Source organism: Erythranthe guttata, chromosome 1, assembly GCF_056151865.1.
Source record: "Erythranthe guttata isolate IM_541 chromosome 1, IM_541, whole genome shotgun sequence".
NCBI lineage: Eukaryota > Viridiplantae > Streptophyta > Magnoliopsida > Lamiales > Phrymaceae > Erythranthe > Erythranthe guttata.
This window is the reverse complement of record NC_142533.1, coordinates 12,069,974-12,088,969: the sequence shown is the minus strand read 5'-3', so window position 1 is coordinate 12,088,969 and position 18,996 is coordinate 12,069,974. Positions and strand designations below refer to the sequence as shown.

The following is an 18,996-nucleotide window of genomic DNA, read 5'->3' as shown; positions in this document are numbered from 1 at the left end:
AGGCATCGTTGGTGGACTCTTCGATGATTATTCAGCGGATAATGCATCAGCTGGGGCTTGGAGGTTCTCATGTTGAAACCGAAGAAGAAAAACAAGCCTATAATTCAATATAATATCTTGCAAAGGTTGAGCCTTCAATTGCTCAAATTAATATGCCGACTCGTAGGTGGTTCAGGTGGATATCCCTCCTACAGGCTGGTACAAACTTAACGTCGATGGGTCCGCTAAGGATGTGTTGTGCGCGGGAGGAGGTATTATTCTAGATAGTTAGGGGAAGCTCACGGCACCGTTCTCCTAGTATGGCTGGGGTTCGAAAAACAAAGATGAACTACTTGCGCTTTCTGACGGACTGCATGTATGTCATGCCTTACAAATGATCACGATATGCTTGTGTTTAACGACATGCAAGGGATATCATCGTTGAATGGGGACGTCACATATCCGTTTCGGCAATGTTTAGATCTTTTTAAGCCGGGGTATAAAATTGATCATATTTTTTGGCAAAAGAATGTAGTGGCAGATCACCTCGCGGATTGGGCTTATTAGTCACAAATGTTATCAAGAATTTTTCCATTCTCAGGCGCTTTCGAGATCAGTTTCAGTAATGCTTCATTGCAACCAGTTGAGGTTATGGGAGCTTCGATAAGAATTTGGGTAAAATTTGCTGTCGGATTTGGGTTATCAATATCTTTCAGCGCAACGGTCTCCTTATAGGAAGCGTTTTTATTTTGCTTTCGCTATTTTCATAGTTTTCCAACATAGTAGGGGGTACTCTTCCGGCCCATAAGGGGTTCAATGAGGCATAGGTGTACTTTCAACGAAGTAATGGGATAAAAATCTTTTCTATGGCAAAAATAAAAAATAAAAATAAAAAAAAAAAAGACGATATCGATTTTTATTCCTATCGATTTTTATTCACACTTCTTAGGGATGGTGAAAAAGTGTAATACCAGAACCATTACTATTTAATATATTTCAAACTATAACCATACCAAATTCATTTAAAAAGCTACTCGAATTACCAGAATTATTACCACCAATATCCGAATACTTGTGTGCATCCATTTGTTATTCTAATTGTATATCCATCCTTTCGCCGTCGGTGTTCTACATAGGTGCCAAGATTTCACGCTGATATGCCTAATTGGGCCAACCCAATGGGCTTACAATTTATTTATCTACGGGGCCACGAGCCCAATATTGAAGACCACTATCCCGAGGCCCAATCACCTTCAAATAAGGCTTGGGCCCAACAATCTCATCTAATTGAACTCATTCCTCAAGGTACGTCCTATTATCTGAGCAATACTATCAACTATATTATTTGGACCATTTATACTATCCGCACGTCTGACTTGAGCGTCGGAGGGGTTTTCGCCGGATCAACCCCTGGCCTAGTTCACGTGTTCTATGATCGCAGGTATCTCAAGGTCATCAAGTTCGTGAGTCAGTGATCCATTCTGCTCTTCCAGCTCATCCTACTTCAACTATCTAAGGTGATCTAACTTTAGCATCATCACACGCTTTTACATTTTCGGCATTGTCTATTTTTAGACAAGGATGGAGTGGTCATAGTTTGTTTGTATCTATTTGGAGTTGTCTGTTTGTCGCATGGTGCCACATTTTTTCTGCCCATTTTTGGTGGAATTGTAACTGACCTAGACTGTTGTGGTGAGGAGGTGGTGAGGAAGTGAATGGACTCTCTCGATTTTCCCATACTTTTTGCGATCACTCACATTCCTCTTGTCTTATCATTAATTTGGGTTGTCCATTATTTCCATGTTATTCTAATTTTGATAAGCTTATATTTTTTGGCATATTGTCTGAATCTTCTTATGTACTCATTGCCTAATTTTTGATCTATAAACAGAGAAGGGGTCCATTCCAAATACCCTTATGTGTCTTTCTTCTCAAAACCAAAAAAAATTAATAAAAAAATGTGGGACCTTCTAACTTTTAAATACTTTAAAGAAACTTAAAAATAATTATACAAAAAGAAGTAAAGCTTCACAAAAACTAATGTTCGGATGAAACAAAAAGGATGATTAAAATAACAGTAGCCAGTATAAGATTTTGAAAAAATATTATGAAGTATGAAAATGACACATAATTAATTGGAATACTACAAAATCATATGTACTTGAACATTTCATTAAATATAAAATTATATTCTTCCTAGTCATTTAGTATTTCGTTTAAAATTTTACAAAATTATTTTTTTATTCATATTATGTTAAATTATATATATATATATATATATATATATATATATATATATATATATATATATATATATATATATTACAAACATATAAAGATGTAGGCCTCTAATGAATAGTGCAGAGTAATAAATTTCTCTATTTTTTGGGACCAAAAGTAGCACAATACGACGCCGTTTACGCCTTAAATTTCGAAAAATGAACGTGAAGGACTTTAAATTCTGAATTTCTTTTATGCTTATAATTTTTGGTCCGACCAAAGAGGTGGGCCCTTTTATCTTTATTTCTCACCATTGCGTGAATAGCACTCGCTGTTTTTCACGCGCTTGGTTTTCTGCTTCCATCTATCACGCCAATGTCAAATCTATCAAACATCCGTTCAATCTTCCGAAACCCTATCTCTCAATAAAGTTGCTTCAGTTCTAATAGTCATGAAAACTGCGATTGAGATGTTCGGAGTTTTCTTTCATTAACAAATATATTTTTCTCGATCGCAGGTACGATTGTATACTGTTTGCACGACAGTGGATCTTCTAAAATAAACCCTAAAAATTGCACGGTGAAGAAGTCCCTGTTTGCTTCAACCTAAAATCAGAGTATTACAACTTAAATAGAAAACAACTAAACAAACTTATCTTAATTTAGGGGAACACTAACCCACTACTAACAACTAACTAAGTATCCTATAATCACGGGATACTATTTTACTAATTATTTTACTAAACTAATATTAATCATTTAATTAACTAAACAATAAATCTAATATTTTAACATTTCTGAGTTATTTCCATGTACTTGTGTATTAGTTTTGTGATTTGCTTTCATTTTTGTATCTATGTTCTCTCTCTTTTTCTCTGTTTGTAATTTCTTTCTTAGTTATGAGAAATATTCAAAAACAAAATATAATTCTATTTGCAGGTATGGGAAATTGGCTTGCTTCATTTAAAAAATGTCCTCTAGCTTCTGATCCTAATTTGTTGTTGTGTTGTTTTTAGAACAAATTCATTGTCATCTTCAAATTATTGAAGAATTTAGGCTACAAAATATTTACATTACTTTATTATTGAAGAATAACAAACAAAACTTGGTGTAGTTCGTCTGCCTGATTCTGGGTCTTGCATCAGAATGAAAAACTTGACAACATTGAAGATTTAAACAGGTATTTAAGATCATATTTAAAATCGGTGGAATAATAAATTAAATTTAAACTTTTTATGTGCATGTATTTGCTTTATTAACCACTCCCTAATTGAGGAAAAAAATTCCACAAATTTTACTTTGGCTTGCTTGCTTGTCAAACTAAAGTAAACATTATGCTGTAATACTATCATAGACATTATCGTTGTTTTTTGGTTGTTTAGGACATTATGCTGCATATTTTTTATCTTTTTTTTTTCCTTCTTTGATATATTCACATATTAATGATGGAATTAAGCGTGTCTTAGAATTCATCAGCTTACGTGGGGACAAAGTATTTGGCTCTTTTGATCTAAATTTATACACGGTATTCAGTTTATCTCTTTTCAGTGGAAAATCTGAATGTTTTCAACATTGTTGGCATCGATGAGAGTATGGTGATATGTTTGTGTTTAATACTTTAATTGGCATTAACTAGCATAAAACTTGTGTTTGAGTGACAACAAGTTTCGTGTTTCTCCAGCAAGTTTAAGATTGATTAAACATAATAAAATTGTAATTTTTAGAATCTTTTTTCTAAAGGAAATTGAAACAATATTCTCTTGTGGTGGTGTTAATTCGAAGCACTTTGAGGCCACCTTTACAGTTTTCAACATGAATCTCCATTAATGGATGCTCTACAATCAGGATGAGGAAATGCTAGAGAGGTTTCTTGAGATTTTGTTGATTGATCGGGGTAACTGACAGATGTGGTTCTAGATATTCCAGTGCTACGTAAAACTAATGTAACTCCCACAAATGGAACCCAAATTAAGTGTTTTTGCTTTTGTGATAGGTTGAGGAGTCCTTGTAATTACATCAAATTATGCAGAAAATCCTTATTCTAGGAAATGCATTAAATCAAGTCAGGTTAAGTATATAGTGAACTTATTCTAGGAAATGCATTCAGATTTTGTACTTGATATTTTTTATTTGAAGTTGCACTTTGGTTATTCTTACTGTTTCATAGTTTTGTATCCTTGTTCTATAGTATTGTAGTCTTGTAGACAACAAGATTGATGTGTTTTTTGTGTTGAATAAACTGTTGGGAGCTTCTTGGAGAGTTGTTGATGATCAAAAACAGAAAAAGAAACAGGTCCACAGTTAGTATTACAATGTTTAATTTCTTATATCTTGTGAGCTAAAAGTCGAAAACCATCTTGTATTTTACTTGTATTGGGCATTATGTACCACGCGTGGCGTGGTGCCTCCCCCTAGTATATATATATATATATATATATATATATTAATATTAAATGGTCGGTATCCATAACCTAAAAGGTAAACTATAACAATACTAAAATCGTGACGGTTTGTATATCTTTTATTAAAATTATTACCAAACCCTAATGGTTTCGATAACAAATTTTAAATGAGGCTGATACTTATGAGTAATTAGTGGTTCTATATTTTTTGCCATATTCTTAGGGAGAATGACTATAACAAATCCCAAAATTTTCTCACTTCAATACAAAAAAAATAAAAAATTGAATAATAAATAATTAATGACATAAATACCCTTAATGAAAATAAATACTATACAAATATTAAAAATCTCATTTTTCTTTCTTCAATACAAACACACAAAATCCCTCAAACTCATCTTCTTCTTCACAAATCCCTCAACCTCTTCCTTCTTCTTTCTCACAACAAACTCTTCTAAAACATCTCAAAACTAAAGAAATTAAAAGCTCACAAAACTTATAAAATGGAGTTATAAGACAATAATATGGTAGTATATATGGAAGGAGAACACATTAAGGTAAGTATCGATGTCTTTTTTGAGCTTCGAAGTCGATTTTGAAGTTTTTTTTTTTGAAACCCGCCGGCAATTTTCGACACATACATGTCGATTTTTTGGTCAATTTTCGACACCAACGTGTCGAAAAATATATTTAAAAAAAAAAAAAAAATCGACACATACCTGTCGAAATTTCTCCCAATTTCGAAAGGTATATGTCGAAAAAAAAATTCTTTTTTTTTACCAACAATGGATACATACCTTAATGGGTTCTCTTTCCATAAATACTACCATATTATTGTCTTATAACTCCATTTTATAAGCTTTGTGAGGTTTTGATTTTTTGAATTTGGAGATGTTTTGGAGGATTTAAGAAGATGAAGAAGATAGGGTTTAAGGGATTTGAGCTTGGGGAGAAGAAGAGAGGATTTGTTTTTCTTTTTTTCCTTGGTATTGAAGTGAGGATCAATAAAAAAATTGTTTGTATAAATTGTATTTTGGTTGATGAAGGGCGTTTTTGTACTTTGCTAACAATTTTTTTTTATTTATGGTTTTAAACTAAGAAAAAGTTGTAAAAACTTCTATAAAAAATGGTTTTAAACTTGGAGGTATTGAAGTGAGAAAAATTTGGGATTTGTTTTAGTGGCCCCATTCTTAGGGCATCTACTATGGAATGAGGGGGGAGGGGGGGGGGGGGGGGTGTGGGGTGGGGTAGGGCTGGGGTGTTTTCGGAATTCAAGAATTGATTCCGATTCCGATTTTTTCGGAATTTTCGGAAAATCTGAATTTTCGGAAATCTTCATTTTCTGAATTTTCGGAATTTCTCGGAATGTTTTCGGAATTTTTTGGATATTTTTCGGAATTGTTTCTGAATTTCCCCTCAAAAAATAATAGTAATAAACTAATATATATATATATATATATATATATATATATATATATATATATATATATATATATATATATATATATATATATATATATATATATATATATATATATATATATATATATATATATATATATACTAGTGATGGAGCACCGCGCAAGGCACGGTGCCCGGTTGATTCATACGAATAAAAAATAGAAGAGAACATAATGCAGACAACGGTCAAGGAGAAGGAAATTTCTTTAATTTCAGAATTAGTATTCTTTCTCAGATTCTTCCAAATTAAAACGAAAATACAATGCAAAACAGGTTACATAAAGCAAAAAATAAGCATATTAATGATGGAAAGAAATTAAATTAATTTTTCATAAATCTCGAAGAACTAACCAAGCGGGTTATGCCGAATCGTAGAAGAAACAGCAGCTCCAGCAGCTGAAGCCTCTGAAACTTCTGCCTTGTTGCTATTGTTATTACCTACTTCAAAGAGGAAACACAATAATGAGAAGCTAATCTTGATTTCTTGATAGTTTGTCGATATGTATATATTTAGGTGGATACAACTTGCTGGAACTTTGTTCAATAATCATTAACAGATGCAAAATCATTAAATCAAACTAATAGGTAAAAAAGAAGGAGAATAAATTAAATGCAAGAACTCCCCACAGCTGATGCCGTCTAGCTAAGAATTAAGCCTTTTCTTCAACATTCGTAGAAACATATTTAGTTCACAGGCTTTCAGTTTTTAGCAGTCTCTTCTCATCTTTAAAGCCCATGAATTGCACAGGATATACGTTCTTTAGTCCTGAGAAATGAACTAATATAATAATAGAACAGTAGAACATACACAACTTGTTGTGACCATATAATTGAAACAGAAAACTTAAAATGCAAATGGGATAATCATACAATAAGATTCAATTACAAGGGAAGCAAGAAGAGGTTGTAGCTACAAAATTATTGAATAAATTTTGCTGTACATTGAATTTAAATGGTTTATCGGAATAGCCAAGCAAAAAATTCACATTAAAGAGAGGAGAGAAAGTTATCGGAATATTATAAGGTTATAAGCAAACATTAAGATGTAATAGAAAACTTAAGAATATTTTACTAATTTAGATACATAATTTGTAAGTTAGACAAAAGAACTCAACTATTCCAATACCGAAATATAGTGAGATATACAGTGTTAAAATATTTAATAATCAACTACACTATAATACCCTATATTAATTTTTATTTTCATATGACTTAAAATTTTAATTTTAAAAATTAGTCAGAATATTTGTAGCTGAACATAAGTTTTTTCCATGATAGGTTGTCTATACATTTCCCCACAGTATAATGGATTGTAGTAAATCACATATAAATTTAGATAAATATCAAAATAAAATATTAAATATCACATAAATAATTGCAAACTCATTTTGATACTTTTGGGTTGGAGTTGCTCTAGATATGTACTTAATTATATTTATCAGAGTTATAGTGAGTACTTATTAGTGAAATACAATATATAGTATATACGATCATTCTACATTTTAAACAAACCAATTGATATTCTTAATCCTTGGTATTAAATAAGGTAAATAAACGAATTTAATATCAAATATATAGAACAACATTTGTATATTTTGAAATATATAAAATCAATTCATTTATTTATTATTAGTTGATTAAATTAAACTTATGTTATTCATTTTATTAGTATAATCATGAGAAAGTTTTTATTTTAATTAGTATATAATTTAAAACGTTAAATCAATCATAAAATTTATTGTCAATGTATTCAGTAAATAAAAAATAAAAGTTAAAACAATAACATGAAATTCATGTACTATAATTTTCAATATTATAAATAATTGGGAGTATATTACTATGCATATGGCAGAAAATAAACCAATGTCAATTTTCGCAATATAGTAAATTCGAACATGTATCTTTCTTTTATACATATAATATTAAATTAGTAAAAAAGAAAACATATTCTCTATTCACGTTCATGTAAAATGTATAATATCAAATAATTTATTATGTAATATTTTTTAACATAAATTCAAGTTTATGAATTAAAATACAAAATTTTCGTAACACCACCAATCATGAAATTATAATAACGGATGATTTAAATTGAATATAACTAAATTCAAATTAAATTAATTACCATTACCCCTAAATTAAAAAATAATATATTTAGAGTTTCCAAATTGGTATATTTAGAGCATTTTATAAATGGTAGGATATAAATATATAAATAAAATAATTAAATATATTTAATTACCTTTAATTTTGGAAAATAGTGACATATTTTTTGATAATTTATTTCCACCAATCAATTTGCCACATGTGATAAAATTAAGGACATGTCACCAATTAAAATTGCCAAATGTCAAGCAATTAGGTGTGGAATTCAACTTTTATATATTATATAGATAATAGTGAACATGAGAATTAATAATTAAACATTAATTATAAAATTATTTAAATCATTACAGTGTTATTTATAGTTATATATTTATAACTAGGAATATTATAATAATAAATTACTTTACCTGAGTGGTTAATACTATATTAAACCACTTATGACACTTGGGCTCGAACCCCTAATTTAGTGTTTTTTCTTTAAATTGTTTAGCGTATAAATTCAATTTTTTTTTGGTTATTTTTTTTTTTTGTTATTTTGAATTTAAAGTTAATTTCAACTTTTTTTAAGTTTCAATTTAAGTTTTCTTTCTTTCCTTTTTGTAATCATTTGGAAAAATAAAAAATAAAAATTGGAAAATCGGTTTGGACCTGACCCTGACCTGGACCCGGACCCGCCTCCCAACGGGTCGGTTTCGGGTCCCCTCAAACTCGGACGGACCCGGACCCGCGCTGCCCCGTGGCCGTGTCTATGGGCCGCCATATCGATGGCGATCGTAAGCCTTTACGATATTGATGAGGCGGTTTGAAAAATCGGTTTTTGGACGGTGAGGCGGTTTACGACGGTTTGTGGCGTTTTGAGGCGGGTCAAGCCGATACATCGGGTCGGGTCAAAAATCGGAAAAAATATCTATTTTTTTTTCAATTAAGAGGAAAATAAGGTAGGGGTAAAACATGTTTAAATATTTTTTTAATATATATTTTGAGTATTTACAAATAATATTTAGAAATATATTATATTAAAATTTAAAAAACGATTATTTCGATTCATCTCCGATTAATCACTGCCGCGCTGATTTATGGTGTGGCGGTCCCTAACTGCCCCAGACTCGATAACCACTTTTTAAAACCTTGTATAGAGTATATATAACTTTTTCTTGTAATGATGAAATCATAATTGTAGAAATTACAAATTTTAATTTTACAAATAAATTGTAAAACTTAATAATAGAATATATATATTTTTTTATGGTAATAATAGAATATTTTAGAAAAGTGTGAAAATGATTTGAATGTCAACTCAATCAAAATTCAAAGATAACTAGTGAATCGTTTGTTTCCATGTGCACGTTTCAAATTCTAATTATATTATAATTCTATTTTATGTATATATATGGCCCGCCAACACCAAATATCTAGTTCTGTTTCCCGCCTCTTCTTTAAAATCCCTCCAATTTTTCCACTAATTGTTTTCCCTCCACTCCCAAAAATTTCCCCCAAAAAATTCCCCCCAAAACCCTAAATTGAACAGATATCGAATCACAGGAAGCACTCCGATTCCTCCTCCAAAATCCTTGAGCATCAAACAAATGGGGTCCCCCGAAATTAGCGACGAAGCAGCTCTGTCAATGGAAGTTGAGAATGAGAATAAAACCGAAGAGGATAATCATTCTGCAGCAAATGCTTTCTGTTCGGGTGTAAAATCTCAGCCTGAATTTTATGATTTGGATAACTTTCTCTCTGATGAAATTGTAGAAGAAGACCTGGTCTCCCAAGATAACATGCCTGCTGCTATTACAGTAATTCTCTGTTCTATTCTATTCATTTTCCTTTTAATCGAACAACTGTATCAATTGGTGCTGGAATTGTCTTTTTAATGATTTGTGTAAACTGTAACCCTATGGGCTCTTTTAGTTGTTTAATTGAGTAGATCTAGTAACTTCAAAAATATATATGTTTATTTTTAATAATTATTATTGATGATATGATATGTGAATATTGGCAGGGAGCAGGGCTGGACAATTTAGGCAATACTTGCTTTCTAAATTCAGTGTTGCAGTGCTTTATGCATACGGTTCCGCTTCTTCGTAGCATTCTATTGGAACCGCATTCGCTGAACTCTTATTGTAAGTCATCATGCCAAATTTTATTTTGGTACAATACCCTCAATACTTTTAGCGCAATGTGTGCATGATTATTTCGTAGCTACTATTAAATATTAGGATGCATTATTCTTCTTTTTACTTGTTTGGTACCTTAGTATAGTAGGTTATTAGAACTCTAAGTGTTGGGATATTTATAGGAATCATTGTTTAGGGTTTGAGGGCTATTGAATAACTTATATATTGAATTATATTTCGTTGGTAAGAAAACGCTGAATTTACTGTGCGATTATATCATATATATCTGAACTGTTGGTGCACCTGTGTGAACATTATTTTGAAGGCAATTTGTTATTGTCTTGCCATTGTAGTTATTTTGTAACAATTAATTACTTACAGGCGATGAAGAAGGGTTTTGTACATTATGTGCTCTGCGGGAGCTTGTCAAGTCTTCACTGGCAAACAGGATCGTCTCACCATCGTATTTCACCAACAACTTGAGCTGTATCCTTTCTTGCATCTCTGTCATATATGCCAATATTTTCATCACTGGCAACACTTGCTTAATAATATTTATGCTACAACAGATACTCGTTACTGTCTTTTGGCTCAAATGATTTCTGTGCCTTAATTTTCTTTTCAGATCAACTGGACACAGTAATGTGGTCCGACATTATCATTTTGACTGATGAGCTGTTATTTTATTGTGTTACACATGTTATTATGCCTGGTAGTTTTGTTTGTTGTGTTTCAATAACCTTTATGTTGCTTTGGGTTCCCTTAACTTGCAAAACTATTAGACTTTTCTTCAAGTTTCAAGAAGTTCCAACAGGAAGATGCTCATGAATTTCTTCAGTGCTTCTTGGATAAGCTTGAAGGCTGTCACGATTCACAGCGTAAAGAATACACTTCTTCACCAAGTGGTAACCTAGTCCAACAAGTATTTGGGGGTCGTCTTGTTAGCAAAGTATGAGCTCACTTCTGAGATCTTTATATATTTCTACGTATCTTGTTTGTTTCATGCCCGATATATTCATCATGTCTAGTTATATTTTTATGATCAATGAAAAATGTACGATATGTAATTACATGTTTCTTTTGATTGCAGCTCAAGTGTTGTAACTGTGACCACTGTTCCGACACTTATGAGCCTTTGATTGACACGAGTTTGGGGATTGAGAATGCAGACGACCTCATAACAGCTCTTCAGTCATTTACAAAAGTTGAAAAAATTGACGATCCAGAGGACAAGGTTACATGTGAAAATTGTAAGGAGCTGGTATCTGTTGAGAAGCAGCTTTCATTTGATAAGGCCCCTTCAGTGGCTGTATTTCATTTGAAGAGATTCGAGAATGATGGCTGTTGGGTACAGAAAATTGATAAACATGTGGCATTTCCATTAGAATTGGACTTGCTTTCTTTCATTGACAGTGGCAAATCTAATGATGTAAGTTCGCCTTTACTGCTTATTCTGTCCGAACATCTGAATTTTTGTACACAGATTTTTGAAGTTTCTTGACTCTGCTTATGGGTGTTGTGTTTTAGCAGGCGGATCTCAAGTACGTATTGTATGCCGTTATAGTGCATATTGGATCGACACCTACATCTGGGCACTACTACTGCTTCATTCGCTTGTCCCCCAATGTGTGGTGCAAGTTTGATGATTCTAGGGTAATAATGTGTTCAACATTTTTTATGTGTATGCATGCATGCATCGACCCCTTTTTTTTCACTTGGCTGTTGTTCAGTACTGAGTGTCGAATGAATTTGATTTTGTAGGTTGTGCTGGTCCATGAAGATTATGTGCTGTCACAAGAGGCATACATTCTATTTTATGCAAAAGAGGGCACACCTTGGTTTTCAAGTTTCATGGAAACTCAATTATCTTGTGTCCATTCAACTATATCGAAAACTTCTCCAAGATCAGTGTTGGATAACGTTGAAACCCCAACGGTGTCGCCTCTTTTGCCAAACAACAAATTTAGTTGTGATTCCAATGAAGTGAGTCACGAGATTATTGGATCGGAACGTAAGAGCATACGCACAAGTGCGGTAAAAGATTTAGGACGAATACAGAATAAATCTGAGAGCATTGCAACTGCAGAAAATTTGCATAGAAAATCTGCAACACCAGTACCTACTCCTACTCCTACTACTACTTCAGATGTTTCTTTTGGCCAAGCCCAGAAAAAGATTTCTCCAATCGTACTTAAAAATGTTAAGAAGATTCAGAATGTTGATGTGGTTGCTAAATATCAAAAAGATATTCAGAGATCTCCAAGTCCAGAGATATACAGAGAAGATCCACCTTGTAAATTCACTAACCTTATTTGTTTTTAAGGTTAACAAGTGTGTATATTTTATTTATGCTATGCTGACACCGAATAATTTTTTTTTCGTTATAGATAAAGGATACAACATTCCACGGTTGGCGGAGCGCATGGGTTGCAAAAGGAGATTGGAGAAAGATATTATGGTGGATGATTTGGAAACAAAGCAGGCTTTTACTTTCATCAAGAAAAACATGCATAGTTCTCGAGCTCAGCAAATGATGGCTGCATTGAGGGTTTCCAAAACTGAAGAAGCTTCCGTGAATAGAAAGAAGAGTAGAACATCTTTAAATAAAGATGACGTTGTTGAACCTACTCACCGTCATTCAACCAATAGACTACGACAACGCCGCCCTTTGGTTACAGGGAATTACAGGTAAAGTTGAAAATATTCAAACACATGAATATTTCCATATCATCTGCTTTTCGTATTTAATTTCAATAGGTGATCTTCATTTGAATAAGGTTATTCGTTAGTGTCTAAAATATCTACTATCATAGATTCTTAGTGCAATTTTGGATTGCTAATTCAATTCCTCTTATAGGCAAAATTAATGTTAGGCCACCCTTGTAAGTATTGAAGGATTTCCGGTGTTACTTGCAGTATACAAATTCCTCTGTTTTTTTCTTCTAGCTATTTATGTTCTTTGTTGAAGACAAGTAGAAAGAAGATTTATTTTTAATTTCTAATTTTTTAAATATGACTTGTTGTTTTGACTTTTGACAATAAGAAAAGCTTTTTCTTGTTCTATAAATAATTCTATTCCCCGAGATATCAATTCTTAATTGAATGAATATTTATACCCAATGTTTCAATGAATCAAGTAAACACTTATTAATCTCGCTTTATAGATTCAATTTTGCATAACTAGTTTCGTACCTGGAATTCATGCTCGCTTAATTATTTTATGTGTTTCTATTTGCAAATTGAAAACCTCGTATTTCTACCGAGTGAATTGCATTTCCACCCTAGAATTAACACAAATCTGGTGCTTTTATAATTTAAAAGTTGGCTAAGTACACTCGAAAAGGATGTATCTCATGTCAAAATGCAGCCTATATTAATTTCATGAAAGATATTAATAAAACAAACTCAACATATCATGATATTTTAGATTTTGATTTTTCTTTCTTGCTGTCTTTTAATTTTCCTTAACTTATATTTTGAAATATTTTATTATAAATAAAAATAAAATGTAAGATTTTTTTTTTTAGTTTCTTTCTTTAGCAGTCAAAATTATTTTTAAAATTCTCAAAATTGTTATTTCATCCAATTTTAATTTTATAAAATATGTTAAAAACTTCTCAAATTTTCAATACTTTACATATTTATTTCAAAACAAAAAAAAACTATAGTTGACTTTGTTTGATTTGATTTTTTTATAAGGAAATGATTAATTGATAGAAATTAGATCGATTGAATAATATAGGGCTAAATTCAGTTACCATCCCAGAGGTATGGGCCTTGTAACAATTATCCCCTAATGTATTGAATGTACCAGTTACCCCCTTAGAGTTTAGTTAAATGTTAAAATTAACATCGTTACATTAATAAGTGAAATGACTAAATAGCCTTGCAATGAAGCATACAATGTTAAAACAAACATTTACGATTTTGGAACAATTTTTTTCATTTCGACTTCCAAAATTTCAATACTTAATTTTTACGATAATTTTGGATTGAAATTGAAATGATGTAAAAGAAATTGGAATTTCCGATTTCCGATTTGATTTAATTTCCAAAATTAACTCCAAAAAATTCCGATTTTCTTCCAAAAAATACACCTATAAATAATATATATTATATAATAGTTATTTTAAGTTTTTTTTTAATTTATTTTCTGAAACAGTAATTTGATTTATGTTTTGTGTTAGGATTTTGACATATTTATTGTTGTTAGAAGTTTTATTAGATATTATGATTTGGTTTATTTTTATTATTTTTTGAACTGGAATTTAGTAGTTATTAGTTTTACTTTTATCGACTTTGATGTTCTTATTTTTGAAAAATTATGAAATTTTCAGAAAATTTCCTCTAAGTTTTGAAATTTTAAAACATACTAGTATCTCACCCGTGCGATGCACGGGATCAAATTTTAGATCAAAAGAAATTATTCTAAAAAATCACCGAACTAAAAAAAGGTCGAGGATTTAAGTCGAATACTACCGAACAAAAAATAACAATTTCGTATTTTATATCATCACCAAAAAGTCTACATAAATATTGTAGCAACAAAATTCTTATCTGCGATTTAGACAAATAAGAAAAACTTGCACAAAGATAATTTTATTGAATTAAAAATAAATATTGCTGGTTACAAACTCTAATTTAATCCTCTGATTCTTCTCTCAAGAACAATATGCGTTTGGCTTTGAATTTCAGAGACGAGTCGTTGACTTGATCTTCTTCGAATTTGATTTGGATTTGAATAACGTCTTCCGAGGGTCCTGCGACTTGAATCTCGGATCGAACGCTGAACTTTGACGGATTTTGACTTGAAGATCTTGGAGTTCTTGATGGATTTGGCCCTTCAATCTTCCTTCGATCTTGATTTGATGTTAATAACGTTAATTCGAGGGTTTAGCACCGTAATCTCGAATTAAACGCTTTAACGCCTTGATTTGATAAAGAACACCTTCGATTTGATGAACTCCTTCGATTTGATGAAGAACGCCTTGAATTTGATGAAGAACGACTTGAATATTGTAGAGAGAATTTTCTCCTACGATTTTTCTTCTTCTTGAGTTGTGTTTTCAATTGTGAAGGGAGGGTCCCTATTTATAGTGGTAGAATAAGAGTCCTACTTAAAGTCTGCTTGATGACGTGGCGCGATTTGATTGGCTCTCTTTAAATTGATATTTATCTCTTATAACTTGGAAGAGAAGAAATAATCCTATTGGCCAATAATTAATTGATAATTATCCCCATGACTTGTCTTGCAAGACAAGGTATAATTTAATTTAGACACAATTTAATTGGCTAATTTAATTAACCAATTAATTAATTTTATGCGTCTACAAATGCCCCCTCGAGACTTGTTCACGGACAATGCATCTTGGAGTGGACGAGTCTCGATAATTGCTCAACTTCAATTGCAGCTTGATCTAGCAAAGCACATATAACTTTTGAAATCATGACTGGACTTAGAGAGATTCTAAGTTGCCTACGTACCCTATAAAGGGATCAAGTCATAACGTAGTTCAAAATATATCCTTTTGAGGGATGTCATGCACAGTTTACACTCATGTGGACAAGGAGAAACATTTGCAGTTTAAGCTCGTGCTGAAGGAGCAGTTGACTTGAATTTGTAGATAGTTTGTGCTCGTATCAAGGAGTCTTTAATTGATTTCGATATATAGATAGTTTATGCTCGTATCGAGGAGCCTTGACTTGATTTGGATATATAGATAGTTTATGCTCGTATCGAGGAGCCTTGACTTGATTTGGATATGTAGATAGTTTATGCTCGTATCAAGGAGCCTTGACTTGATTTGGATATGTAGATAGTTTATGCTCGTATCAAGGAGCCTTGACTTGATTTGGATATATGCATAGTTTATGCTCGTATCGAGGAGCCTTGACTTGATTTGGATATATAGATAGTTTATGCTCGTATCAAGGAGCCTTGACTTGATTTGATTATGTAGATAGTTTATGCTCGTATCATGGAGCCTTGACTTTGATTTGGATATATATAGATAGTTTATGCTCGTATCAAGGAGCCTTGGTTTGATTTGGATATGTTGACCTTTTAAACTCGTGTCAATGAGTATTTGATTTGGACATGTAGACCTTTTAAACTCGTGTCAAGGAGTGATTGATTTGGAGATGTAGACCTTTTAAACTCGTGTCAAGGAGTATTTCACTTGATTTTGACTTGTAGACCTTTTAAACTCGTGTCAAGGAGTATTTCATTTAATTTGGACATGTAGACCTTTTAAACTCGTGTCAATGAGTGCTTCATTTGATTTGAACATGTAGACCTTTTAAACTCGTGTCATGGAGTGTCTGATTTGGACATGTAGACCTTTTAAACTCGTGTCAAAGAGTGCTTGATTTGGACATGTAGACCTTTTAAACTCGTGTCAAGGAGTGCTTCACTTGATTTGAACTTGTAGACCTTTTAAACTCGTGTCAAGGAGTGTTTCATTTGATTTGGACTTGTAGACCTTTTAAACTCGTGTCAATGAGTGCTTCATTTGATTTGACTTGTCATATTGCATAGGGTGTTGCTTCTTCAAAAGACTTGCCCCCATCCTCATGATTTTCTTGTTCTTCTTCAAGATGCACTTCTTTGAGCTGGTACGGCTTTTGGAATGGTGATTCTTCAATTTGATTTGCAAGTATGCTCAACTCCATATCATGTGCTCGAGTGGCCAACTCTTCAAAACTTTTAGGTTGAATTACTTGAAGGATATATCGGAGTCCCCATTGCATTCCTTGGATGCACAGTTCAATAGCTGATGTCTCAGACAGTCGATCCTTGCAATTGAGACTCAAATTTCTCCAACGTTTGATGTAGTCGATGACAGGTTCCTTCTTCCATTGGCGGGAATTGGTGAGCTCAATCATGCTGACTGTTCTTCGAGTGGTGTAAAAGCGGTTGAGAAATTCTTTCTCTAAGTGCTTCCAACTATCGATGGAGTTTGCCCCCAAATCAATGTACCAATCAAACGCGTTGTCTTTGAGCGATCGGACGAATTGCTTGACGAGATGATCTCCATACGTGCCGGCATCATTGCAAGTCTCCACGAAGTGTGCCACATGTTGCTTGGGGTTGCCTTTGCCATCAAATTGTTGAAACTTTGGAGGTATATAGCCCATTGGCATCTTTAGATCATCGATCCTTTGCGTATATGGCTTGACATAGGTTGATGGCGACTTCGAGCTTCCTTCCAACTTGTCTTTGATTGTTCTACTGATCAGCGTCATCACTTGATCTACATGAATCAGCCCTTCGGGAGAAACTTGAAGTTCTTGAGCTGGAGCCTTCTCTTTTTCAACTTGTTGTTGCTTTGTGAATGTCTCGACTTCGTCTTGAGCCTCTATCTGATTCTCCACAGCTTGACTAGCATCGGCTTTGTCCATCTTGTTGATCAACTTGGCAATTTGAGAATCTCGTTGTTGAACATGCTTTGCGAGTCCCTCAATGGCCTTTGTTAAACTTGCAATTTGCTCTTCCATGGTTGTAGCATTTGTTGTCATGACGGATGCCACCTCTGAGTAGTTTGATGTTGAACGAGGCGTGGGCTGTGAAATCTCTCGTTTTGAACCATCCACATCTGCGCTTGTATTGACAAGAGGTGGTAAGCCTTTCTGAATGGTTTGGGGCGTCGAGCTAGTCTCGGAGCATGCTTGCAGCTTCTTAGCCATACTCCTTGTAACTAAGCCCACACTTGATGAATCCGAAGTAGCAGACTTCATTGCGAACGTAGAGCAATCACTACAACACTTCGAGGATCTTCGAGAGAGAGAAGAGATGAGAGGTAGAGATGTCCCACCGGGCGTGCCAAAATTTGTAGCAACAAAATTCTTATCTGCGATTTAGACAAACAAGAAAAACTTGCACAAAGATAATTTTATTGAATTAAAAATAAATATTGCTGGTTACAAACTCTAATTTAATCCTCTGATTCTTCTCTCAAGAACAATATGCGTTTGGCTTTGAATTTCAGAGACGAGTCGTTGACTTGATCTTCTTCGAATTTGATTTGGATTTGAATAACGTCTTCCGAGGGTCCTGCGACTTGAATCTCGGATCGAACGCTGAACTTTGACGGATTTTGACTTGAAGATCTTGGAGTTCTTGATGGATTTGGCCCTTCAATCTTCCTTCGATCTTGATTTGATGTTAATAACGTTAATTCGAGGGTTTAGCACCGTAATCTCGAATTAAACGCTTTAACGCCTTGATTTGATAAAGAACACCTTCGATTTGATGAACTCCTTCGATTTGATGAAGAACGCCTTGAATTTGATGAAGAACGACTTGAATATTGTAGAGAGAATTTTCTCCTACGATTTTTCTTCTTCTTGAGTTGTGTTTTCAATTGTGAAGGGAGGGTCCCTATTTATAGTGGTAGAATAAGAGTCCTACTTAAAGTCTGCTTGATGACGTGGCGCGATTTGATTGGCTCTCTTTAAATTGATATTTATCTCTTATAACTTGGAAGAGAAGAAATAATCCTATTGGCCAATAATTAATTGATAATTATCCCCATGACTTGTCTTGCAAGACAAGGTATAATTTAATTTAGACACAATTTAATTGGCTAATTTAATTAACCAATTAATTAATTTTATGCGTCTACAAATATAAAATGGCAATCTTGTACAAACCATCCACGCCGAACTGCCACAACCAACTCCAAGTGAGGAATCAAATGAATGGACCACTCT

The 18,996-nt window shown here is 32.9% G+C and overlaps 2 protein-coding genes and 1 long non-coding RNA gene across 4 annotated transcripts; 2 read left to right on the top strand and 1 right to left on the bottom strand.

The window, feature by feature from the left end:
• Positions 1-3,309: 3,309 nt before the first annotated feature.
• LOC148772840 (uncharacterized) lies at positions 3,310-4,348 on the top strand. The gene is made up of 2 exons (XR_016032956.1): positions 3,310-3,378; positions 3,939-4,348. It is a non-coding gene; the product is annotated as an uncharacterized LOC148772840 (long non-coding RNA).
• A 5,298-nt stretch (positions 4,349-9,646) lies between these two features.
• Positions 9,647-13,223, top strand: LOC105972091 (ubiquitin carboxyl-terminal hydrolase 20). 2 transcript variants are annotated; one of them, XM_012997027.2, is made up of 8 exons: positions 9,647-9,963; positions 10,170-10,290; positions 10,666-10,770; positions 11,067-11,233; positions 11,375-11,713; positions 11,815-11,937; positions 12,046-12,577; positions 12,672-13,223. In XM_012997027.2, exons 1-8 carry the CDS (start codon positions 9,754-9,756, stop codon positions 12,974-12,976), a joined length of 1,902 nt encoding a protein of 633 aa, XP_012852481.2. In that variant the 5' UTR covers positions 9,647-9,753; the 3' UTR covers positions 12,977-13,223. The 2 variants fall into 2 exon arrangements, with proteins under 2 accessions (XP_012852481.2, XP_012852480.2); XM_012997026.2 differs by having other exon boundaries at positions 9,683-9,963; positions 11,812-11,937.
• A 3,535-nt stretch (positions 13,224-16,758) lies between these two features.
• LOC148772839 (uncharacterized) lies at positions 16,759-18,021 on the bottom strand. The gene has a single exon (XM_088820483.1). The coding sequence runs from the start codon at positions 18,019-18,021 to the stop codon at positions 16,810-16,812; it is 1,212 nt and encodes a 403-aa protein (XP_088676609.1). The 3' UTR covers positions 16,759-16,809.
• Between the last annotated feature and the right edge of the window lie 975 nt (positions 18,022-18,996).

Excerpts from the sequence above, each read along its gene's own strand:
- LOC105972091 (XM_012997026.2), top strand. The coding sequence starts at position 9,754 with ATGGGGTCCCCCGAAATTAGCGACGAAGCAGCTCTGTCAATGGAAGTT. Across the intron at positions 11,938-12,045 it reads GCAAGTTTGATGATTCTAGG|GTTGTGCTGGTCCATGAAGA; the intron begins GTAATAATGTGT and ends TTGATTTTGTAG. Across the intron at positions 12,578-12,671 it reads ATACAGAGAAGATCCACCTT|ATAAAGGATACAACATTCCA; the intron begins GTAAATTCACTA and ends TTTTCGTTATAG.
- LOC148772839 (XM_088820483.1), bottom strand. The coding sequence starts at position 18,021 with ATGAAGTCTGCTACTTCGGATTCATCAAGTGTGGGCTTAGTTACAAGG.